The sequence below is a fragment of the Halyomorpha halys genome, unplaced genomic scaffold, assembly GCF_000696795.3.
Source record: "Halyomorpha halys isolate HHAL.00 unplaced genomic scaffold, Hhal_1.1 Scaffold921.1, whole genome shotgun sequence".
NCBI classification, from domain to species: Eukaryota; Metazoa; Arthropoda; class Insecta; order Hemiptera; family Pentatomidae; genus Halyomorpha; species Halyomorpha halys.
Genome location: NW_027106140.1, coordinates 399,890 through 410,119, shown reverse-complemented (window position 1 = coordinate 410,119; position 10,230 = coordinate 399,890). Strand labels below are relative to the sequence as shown.

The window sequence follows — 10,230 nt, the reverse complement described above, 5'->3', positions numbered from 1 at the left end:
TTCTAAAAACATAGCAGCTTATGAAGTACTTAAATGACCGGCGTTATTCAAATCAGATTGTGAGACTTGTTGTTTTTATAACATCATCTATATTAGAATAATTTTATTGGTTTTATGAAAGTCATTGTAGTGAATAAAATTAATTCCAAATCAGTGATAGTTTGAAAAACAACCGCTCGTCGAAGGGTCATCAAACCTACCAGGAACTATCCATTATCACCAAGATAGCTAAAGCTTCATTAGTTTCGGACTTCAGTAGCTGTTTGATCGTTCCTTTCTTCAACTGTAGGTAGCAACTAAGAAATGTATCAAATATTTAATTTTAATATCAATCTACATTATCAAACAGTTTACAAACTAGCTTGTTTCTTGTTTTTCACTTCAAATGGTTCAGCGAAAAATGTATGTAGACTTTAATAAAATTATATATAATTGTTATCACTTATTTAACGGAAAACACTGGAAAGCTTAATAGATGCTGAATTACAGGAACTTCTTTTCATGACACTTTTCTAATATGAATGGATCTATAAATCATACATTTTCGAGTATTCCATTTCTAAATCTATCACTGCCGGTTCCTTTTTTATAAATCGCGGAATATATTTTTACATTTGTTTATAATTAAAAAAAATCCTAGGCATTTAATATTTGCTCATAATTTATCTTAGACGTCCTAACCAATCGTAGATTAAATTCACTAAAATAAAATGATTTACTAAAGTGGAGCCATCGGGTTATATAAATGCTAAAATGTAAAACATGTAACAAAATTTATTGTGAACAAAATATAATCATAAATAGGTATTTACATAAGTATTTTATGGATTGACTGTGAAGTTGGTATTCGAATATATCGGATCTTGGTTTTGAGTTGGTCAGTTATTGGACTTGCTTTTCTCTGCTTAGTGGAGGTAGGAGTAGCCAAGACCGTGGTAGCCGACGCCGTGGTAGCCAAGACCGTATCCGTAGCCCAAGCCGGAGTAACCAAGACCAGAATATCCCAAACCATGGTATCCGTAGGAAGAGTATGGGTAGGCGCCGTAGCCGCCATAGAAGACTCCTCTCTTTCCGCGGGCTTCTTCGGCAGCGAAGGCTACGGCGAAGAGGGCCACGACGAGGACGAGCTGTAAATTATATTCTATATGTTAGTTTATGTTTATATATGTGATAATATATTTATGTTTGCATTTAAATTTAATTTAAAAAATACTAATAACATAAATATATGTAATAATACATATTATTAGAAATATATTTATATTAGATATTTATTTTAGGGTTTTGTTATATATTATTAAAATATGTAAAACAGAAACTAATAACGTCAAAATTTACCAGAGTCTTGTAAGATGCCATTGCTGGTTGTTGATTGGAAGACTTGGAGATTTCCTATAACAACTATTTTGGTTGTGTCCTTTATATAGGCGCCCAATCTGGATCACCTTGCTGACACTTCGATCAGCTGGTGGGTTGGGTGTGTTGACTCTTCAAAATACTGACTTGAGGGGAAAAAATGTCTTTAGTGTAAAACTGATTGTATATCGCGTGCGTTTTTTTATTTTTCTGTTTGATCATTCGTCATTTGTATTAAATTGTTTTTATTTGGATAGTAAGGTATTAATTATACTTTTTAAATAATAGATTAATTAATAGCCGTCAATTGTATGTTAGAATATAATATTTCCATAAAGCAAAAAAAGTGAATATATACAAAATAATTCGGTACCTTTATTACTCTTCTATACAGTTTTACTTTATGTGCATGGTTGGGAAATATTATCTCTTGACTAAAAATTAAAAAAAAAAGAAAGTTTTATGGTTAGTAGTAAAGCTCAACCGCCAGGTTTAGTCTTCTACACGAATTAAGAATACACATTCTATGGAGGCTGAATATGCCCCAACAGAGTATCCTTACCCTAAAGTCGATCTATAGCTGATGTAATAAAGTTGTAATTATTTTCCACAGCTGGACTCGAACCCGGGCTTAACATTAGGTAATTGTATTCAATTTTTTAGTCATTGTTTTTTTGTATCTTTATTCTCATTATATACATAGTCATAGACATTTTCGATCCTTGATAAAATATTTAATTTTTATTTTTTTACTCGTCTATTCATTGTTGAATGTTTGTACTCATAAGTATAATAAAGCATTTATTTTCGATGACTCCCTATCTATTATTTCCCATGAAAATATATTAATGGTTTTAATTTTAAAATAAAAAAAAATATATAAAAATGTAAAAATGGAATTGTTGTATTATTTAGTTATAAGTTGGCCAGTTCACAAGTAAAGGTTCACACCTAGACCCATCTTGGTCCTTCGGGCTGGATAATGTACATATTCAGCCTCCATAGAATGTGTATTATTAATTCGTGTAGGAGACTAAACCTGGCGGTTGAGCTTTACTACTAACTATAAAACTTTAGTTTTTTTAACTATTAGTCAAAAGATAATATTTCCCAACCATGCACATAAAGTAAAACTGTATAGAAGAGTAATAAAGGTACCGAATTATTTTGTATATATTCACTTTTTTTTGCTTTATGGAAATATTATCTTCTAACATACAATTGATCCCAGTGCCTTGCCCATAGAGGTTGTATTCATTTTTTTAGTCATTGGTTTTTTGTATCTTTATCATCAATGAAGCATTTATTTTCAATCACTCCCTATCTATTATCTCCCATGAAAATATATTAATGGTTTTAATTTCAAAATAAAAAAAATATATAAAAATGTAAAAATAGAATTGTTGTATTATTTAGTTATAAGTTGGCCAGTTCACAAGTAAACGTTCATACCTAGACCCATCTTGGTCCTTCGGGCTGGATAATAAACATATTTTAAACTTGTGACCTCCATTAAATGATACTATGGTAATGTTTAATGCAATTATTAGAATTAAATAAACACATGGCAGATATACACAGCTAAATGTTTAAAAGATATAAAAGAATGTTGTAAACAAATTATTCCAACCACTAATGATAAGATATGTGCTGACAGATTAGCACTGTAACTCTGATTAATGTGTTTCTAAATCAATTAACCAGGACGATGCCTGATTGTCTTGATAGCCGTTTTGGATCATAGACCACTAACAGCTCCAGTCCTCCAGCCACAGCTTGTTGAGCAAACTGAACCTGGACAAAGGAAAGGCTCTTACATGCGACAAGGACCCTCAACCACAGCGCGGCCTCAGTGACATGAAAGCCCTGTGGTGGATTATCTTTACTGTTCTGCGGTGACGTTATGTTAAATTTTAGTATGGTTATTGCTTGTTTTAGAATGCATTTTGTTTCTTTATTAACTTAATAATGATTCACTGACGGTTTATTTTGTCTAATACATTTTAGAATATATCCTATGAAAACCATAATAATGAGGGCAGGCGTGTGAAAATTAGATTTAATGTCAAGCTAAAATAAAAGCTAATTTTTAGCTCTATTTCAGCAAATATCGTACAAATCCTACGAAGAAGGTCATAATAAACTATTTTAAAATTAATATAACCAGGTTCATTTTGATTATTTACAGTCGTTTTTTGTTTAAATTTTCCTAAGATATCAAACTTTTATCAAGAAATTGAACTAATTTTCCACACACAAATCATAATGTAATAAGATGTTTTAAATTTCTAAGCTATTTATAATTAATTATCGATAAAGTTAACAAAATATTTTTCAAAATAAGTATTTTTTGCCTACAGAGCAACATAAAAATGTATTTCTTGTAGTATTTTACAAGATTTTAACCCTATTTTCTTTTGTTGAAAATATATCATCTTGAGATAATTATGATGTATATTATTAAAAAGATGCCTATTATAGCTCGAAATGAAGTTTTTTTAAACTCATATGGAAATAGTTTACAGAAATTTAAAAAAAAAAAATTATTATTTCTCTTTTTTTTGAAAAAGATTACTCGTGTAGAACTAAACACACAAAGCCCTATAAGGGCTCAGCGTTTAAGAAATATGCCCTACTTTAAAAATATCGTATGATATTTTTCGTGCTCTAGGTAGTGTACCATAGGCCGGACAATATTCAAATGGCCGTTATTATTTATTGTAGCGGCTTTAAGATAGAAGGCGTGAATTTTTCATTTCAGGCTTATGGTCATTTTATACGCCCAAACCTTAGCATGAAACAATTCACTTTTTTTGTGTGTTATTGATGTGTCCTGTTCAGAAAAATAAATGGTAGATTAATATAGTTCTCTTCAGGTATAAAAACTGTATAAAAAATAAGGATTACAATTTCGATGGCTGAGTTATTACTAGTGTGATCTCTAAAACTACTACTCCGCATTTTCAAAATAATAAAAAATCTATACTTTCTATACATGTTCTATGTAACATAGGAAGTATATAAAACAGAAAAGAACAGCTTCTCCATTTTTTTCTAATTACACTTCGTTTTTTGACGAGATAATCTGATTGCTTATCAGATAGTTATGTCTTGACATTTTGTTTCTCTAACATATTGGTGTCGCTTAGAAATATCTGGTCGCACCAGTCAAAGGCCTCTAACTTCGTGATATTAATGACGTCAAAACATAAAATCTGATATCTTGGCAGGAAGAGATATCACTTCTAAGTAATAGTCATATTACCATGTTTTGCCGAAATTTGCAAGTACTGAGGTTTACCCAATCTTTGTAAAATTGGAAATAATATCGAATTACAGGTAGCGGATTTTTTCTTCTTTTTTTTCTTTAAGTTCAGAATTATTGCGTAAAAAATTGAGCAAAACTACGCAAGATAAGGTAATTTGCCATGAAGGAGATTCCAAATGTTAGGCGGGAAATCCTTGAAGCCTCTATGGAGGAACTGAATCCCATGAGGCAAACAAATCAACCTCATCCTATCTTTAGTAGGCCATCCATCAACCGGGCTTGTATTAGCTAGGCATCTCACTATTATATCAGGTTTTTTATTGTGCTAGTGAGTAGGAACGGGCAATAATTCATTCCAAATGGAATACTTCTGTGAAATTATTCGTTTAGAATACGATAATTCAATCTCCAGGCGAAAAATATAAAAATACAGTGTGAAATTCTGTTTTTTTTTATTCCTCAACTACCGCTGATTTTTTTTTTTTTTTTTTTTTTTATAAAAAAATACCATAAATCAATTATTTACAACTTTTATATTTTGAGTACAAATATGTAGTTTGGAAAAAAACAAAACAAAGTGCATTCGGTTTTTATTTGTTCTGAAGCTTTTCTAAATAACATATTTGTAAAACCCTAGTCTGTGCGCATCACATAACTTCAACATACCACTTAACTTTCAGTTTGTTTTTTTTATTAAATTTATTAAACAGATCGGCCTCTTGGGTCTTACATGGTTGATAATTTTTTTTTAAATTGATAAGGGGGGTATAGTCTCGTACAAAAGACACCCCCTAACTATATACAAGGTTATAATTAAATAAATAGATAAAAAATAATGTTGCTTAGTAAAAGAGAAAAGCAAAATTAATAAGAAAAATAACGACATTCGTAGACCTAAAGAAACAAATAATTTCCATCTAATGGGTAAAAAAACAAAACACAAGTTAATTTGAATAAAAGATGAGGAGATAAAAAAAAAAGAAGTAGTGTGAATAATAGAATTAGTAACAGAATGTCATGCAGCAGCTTGGGCTTCAGTCTTCCGGTCAAGATTTGGTTTCCCAAGTTGTAGGTCACTGCTGCTTTAACTGGCGGTAAATGGGAGTGGAAAAATTTTGAGTTTAAATTAGTACTTGCTCGTCCCAGAACAGATATTACTTAATTATTCGCTGTTTCAATACTTACCTACATTAATATTCCAAATGAGTCGTTCAATTGCCAGATCGACTGACTCAAATATCTGCACTTTACAGTAAACTGCTTATACTAATATTTCACCAAGGAATATTAACATTTTCTGTTTTGGGACAGTATGGTAAAAATATAAAAATGTAACGGTTAGCTAAAATTTACGTTTTGCTCTTACCCATTTATTTATTCAATGCTAAATTGTAAAAGCATTAATATTGAAAATATTAAGAATGATTTAATGGATTTAATTATCTTTTCAATGGAATGGTTACGGTCTAATAACTAGTTCGACATGACATCAGTTATCAGACTGGTGAAATGGAAAAACTAACTACGTATGCGCCTAACGATGAACTCATGTTACAACTCGTGTATTTACGCGTTTTCTTCATTCTCCATTTTTTCCTAAGACTTTATTTGCTACATATGTTTTTCTAAAATCTTTCCAATGGTATACATTACAAAATTATATTATTATTATTTCAGGAAATTTATTTTCAATCTAAAAAACAAAAAAATGTTTTCTCTTATTTCCTAAATTTGATCATCAGATACTTTCATACTTTATATTTATCTTCTTTTTTTAAATAGCTAGCTATCACAGATATACAAAATTAAAGTTACTTAAGATGAAGATTTTTTGAAAAATCCTCATTTAAGTTCTTTCATAGTACTTCAATAAGAATAAGAACTATCGGATATTATGATACTCTTGATTTTCCATAGTTTAATCAGAATCATCGGAGCGATTTTTAAAGCAAATCCTAAAAAAATAAAATCAATTCTATAAAGTGGCACTTCTGGTTTATCAGTTTTAACAACAATATCACTATAACATACGCCTACTCTAAATATGAAATACCAGTTTTGTACGAATTTCAGTTTGAGAGCTTCACACATAAATATTAACGTAAAAAGGCATAAAGCTATTGGAAACTCGAGTGTAAAAAAGTTATGATAAAAATAAACTTAATTTACGCATGACACTAAGTGATTTTTCTTTCGATTACCTGTATCTGTGTTTTGAGTGGTGTTTTAGTTTCCTAAAAAACAAAAACAAAATCATTAATAATTGGAATATGATCAACAAAACTGAGTTTTAAAATTTATTTAGTTTTGGTTTTTTTAAGTTTACGTTCCAGGGACATTCATCCGCGAAAGAACTGTTTTAATGACTGGAACACACCCACCGGCTGGACGAATCATCAGCAAGGTGATCCAGATTGGTCACATATAAAAAGGGACAACCGAAACAGTTGGTTATAGGAAATCTCGTCTTCCAATCAACAACCAGCAATGGCATCTTACAAGACTCTGGTAAATGTTGATGTTATTAGTTTCAGTTTAAAATATATATAACTAAATCTTAAGATAAATACACATGTTTAGTTAAATACACATAGTTATAAACATAATGGTAATATTAAATATTGTTACAGCTCGTCCTCGTCGTGGCTCTCTTCGCCGTAGCCTTCGCTGCCGAAGAAGCCCGCGGTAAGAGAGGAGTCTTCTATGGCGGTTACGGCGCCTACCCATACTCTTCCTACGGATACCACGGTTTGGGATACTCTGGTCTTGGTTACTCCGGCTTGGGCTACGGATATGGTCTTGGCTACCACGGCGTCGGCTACCACGGTCTTGGCTACTCTTACCTCCACTAAGTAGAAGAAAAGAAGTTCAATATCTAGCCTATCCTAAACCCGAATCTGGTGTATCATCAGATATCAATTCTACAGCCCATCCATAAAAAACTATTTGTAAATATTTATTTAAGTACGTTTCGCAATAAAATCTTTCTCACACTATATCTGTCTTCTGTTATCAGAATTTTTCCTTCCTTACCAAAAATGTATTTAAATAGTACTTATTTATAATTATCCATTTAACCACAAAATCAATTATTTAATACGATTAAAGAAAATTATTTTAAATGCAAAATATTAGAATTAATTTAAATTCAACAATAATTCGACAATGAACAAAATACGAAATTCTTAGATCTGAAGTGCGTTTTGAATTTCCTTCGCATATTGAAATTTAAAAATAAAAACAGTTTTATATCTAAAAAAAATAAGCCAAATAAATTCTCCATATTCTAAATTTTAAAATAAATAATAATTACAAACTATGCATTTTATGTTTTACTTATTTAAATAAGGAATATAAAACATTTATTTCATATATATTCTACCGTCTCATTTCAAATATTTAATCGAGGTGCATTATGCCTATTACTAAGTATACTATTCTAAGTATTACCATTGAAATATTTTCTTTTTTTGACCCATTTACTCTTAAACTCATATCATAAAATAAAAAAAAAAATGGTGGTAATACTGTGCCCATGTCACTCACTGTATACTTCTTACTCTACTTATTTGAGGATTGGAGGATTCCTGTTGAAGTTAATTTTGAACAATTTTATTTTTTATTTTCTGTTACTAAAAAAAAGTGTGTTTGAGGTTTTTTCCTCCAGGAACTAAGGAATATCAACTTAATCCTTGACAGTACTCTCAACTCTCTTAGGACAGTGGTTTTCAAACTTGGTTTGTTTTCTTGTCGGGCTAAACGTTTGTAACCTCCGTTATACCTGTCTTAGATACGTAATTACAGTTTCGTACGGCTTTTAGTTTTTGAACTATCCTGTTCACACAAACCATTTGGCGAGACTTGGCTTTATAGACTTTGAAAAGTTTATTTCTTACAGAAAGTCGAATTTCGTGATTGCAATACTTCCTCTTATTTTATAGACCAAATACCAAATAATATTCTGCTTCTAATTATTGAACAAATCGTTCTTTTGTGTGTATTATACTGTGTGTAATGTGTACCACTGATTTGCTTGAATAGTAGCAAATCTGATATATATATATATATATATATATATATGAAAACAATTCAAGACTTTTTTTAACTTAGTAGCAATTTTGAGTTAAAACATTCCCACATTAGATTCATCATCAAGTGTACTCATTTTTCTAAAACCCATTTTGTTTTCACGATTACTGCATAAAATTTACGACATTATTTAAAAATATTCTCATACCAATCTGGATGCATTCAGGATACAACTTTAGATTAATACGGTTTCCAAGGACTGTTATGACATATTTCAGTTGCACTTTCCCATCCTGTAAAGTTGTTCAGGATTAATTTATTCGAAATGTAAAATAAAAAAAAAATGAATTTCTAATTGCATCCTTATTTCCAATTACTAAAGTTCGCAAATAGTTTAAATTTCTTGACCCGAAGTCCAGGCCTTGACATTAATGATAACTACTTCACATCTAAGCACTTCACATCTATATTAAGAAATTTATGATCACTAAGGAAAAGTACACTCTTTTTAACATGCTCTTTGAAAAACGACCTTAAATGTTAGACTTACAAAATTTCCTTAAAAGTTACACGGCTAAAACTTCGAATCTGAAGAATGGTATTATAGTTAATTTGAAAAATAGGTTGCGTTTATCGAAAATAAAAATAATGATAACTACGTGATAATGGAAGGGTTCGATAATTGAGGGTTTAAAGCTGCCTTTATCATATCAAATTTTTTATAAGGATCGTGACTTCGTTGAATGAAAACCAGAAATATGGAACTATAAGGTTCTCCTCTATCAGGAACCTATAAATTTAATTTAATTTTTTTTTTTATTTAAAATTTCAATTAATGATTTTTATTCCTATTTTAGACTAAAAAACTCAATTTCTTACTTTATGTTTTTTATAAAATATCTCTCACGTATTAGGACATAACTTTTAATATTATTATTACTGTAGTTAAAAACAATTATTTGTACATTTTTTATTCTAAAACGTAAAAACCCACAAGCAATGTTTTCGTCTTATCTCAGTCAAGCGTTATAGATGATATGAACTGATTTCTTGTTTGCGCATCAATCACCTTAATCCAAAAATGTTCAAATCAATCTCAGCGGTATAGTCCTTATTATAAATTTATTAATACATTTTTACAAGTTCATAAGGTAGAGAAAAAATTTCTGAACATAAATTTCATGTTTTTTTTAAATATTTCAATATTACGGTTTTATTTTATATTTGTATTAAACTTTCCACTATAACTGCTAAGTTGTAAAATCTATGTGCAGAAATAAAAAAAAAAATGTTTATATTCAAAAATTTGAGCTCCACCTTATAAAATAATTTTTTTTTTTTTATTGGGACCTACATACCTGTTTTTTAAATGATAGTGTTTAAATTTAGGTGATTAATTCATACATACATAATTATAAGTTGATTAGCGGCTAAAACATTTGTTGAGACACTACATCAGTATACCCCTTAAATTACAAATATTAGAAAAATGGCAGGTCAAGTGGGATGAAGGGTCGCCGAGTAAATTAAGAGAAATAAAATGATCAGTAAAACCATGGTCGACATCCTACCGCAAC

At 30.0% G+C, this 10,230-nt stretch overlaps 2 protein-coding genes across 2 annotated transcripts; one reads left to right on the top strand and one right to left on the bottom strand.

The window, feature by feature from the left end:
* Positions 1-756: 756 nt before the first annotated feature.
* On the bottom strand, positions 757-1,441 carry LOC106687185 (lamprin 1.8-10-like). The gene is made up of 2 exons (XM_014430921.1): positions 1,339-1,441; positions 757-1,127 (listed from the first exon to the last, which is right to left on the bottom strand). The coding sequence occupies exons 1-2, from the start codon at positions 1,357-1,359 to the stop codon at positions 906-908; spliced, it is 243 nt and encodes an 80-aa protein (XP_014286407.1). The 5' UTR covers positions 1,360-1,441; the 3' UTR covers positions 757-905.
* A 5,580-nt stretch (positions 1,442-7,021) lies between these two features.
* Positions 7,022-7,620, top strand: LOC106687182 (lamprin 1.8-10). Its single transcript, XM_014430916.1, has 2 exons — positions 7,022-7,132; positions 7,255-7,620. The coding sequence occupies exons 1-2, from the start codon at positions 7,112-7,114 to the stop codon at positions 7,474-7,476; spliced, it is 243 nt and encodes an 80-aa protein (XP_014286402.1). The 5' UTR covers positions 7,022-7,111; the 3' UTR covers positions 7,477-7,620.
* The last annotated feature ends 2,610 nt before the right edge of the window (positions 7,621-10,230 follow it).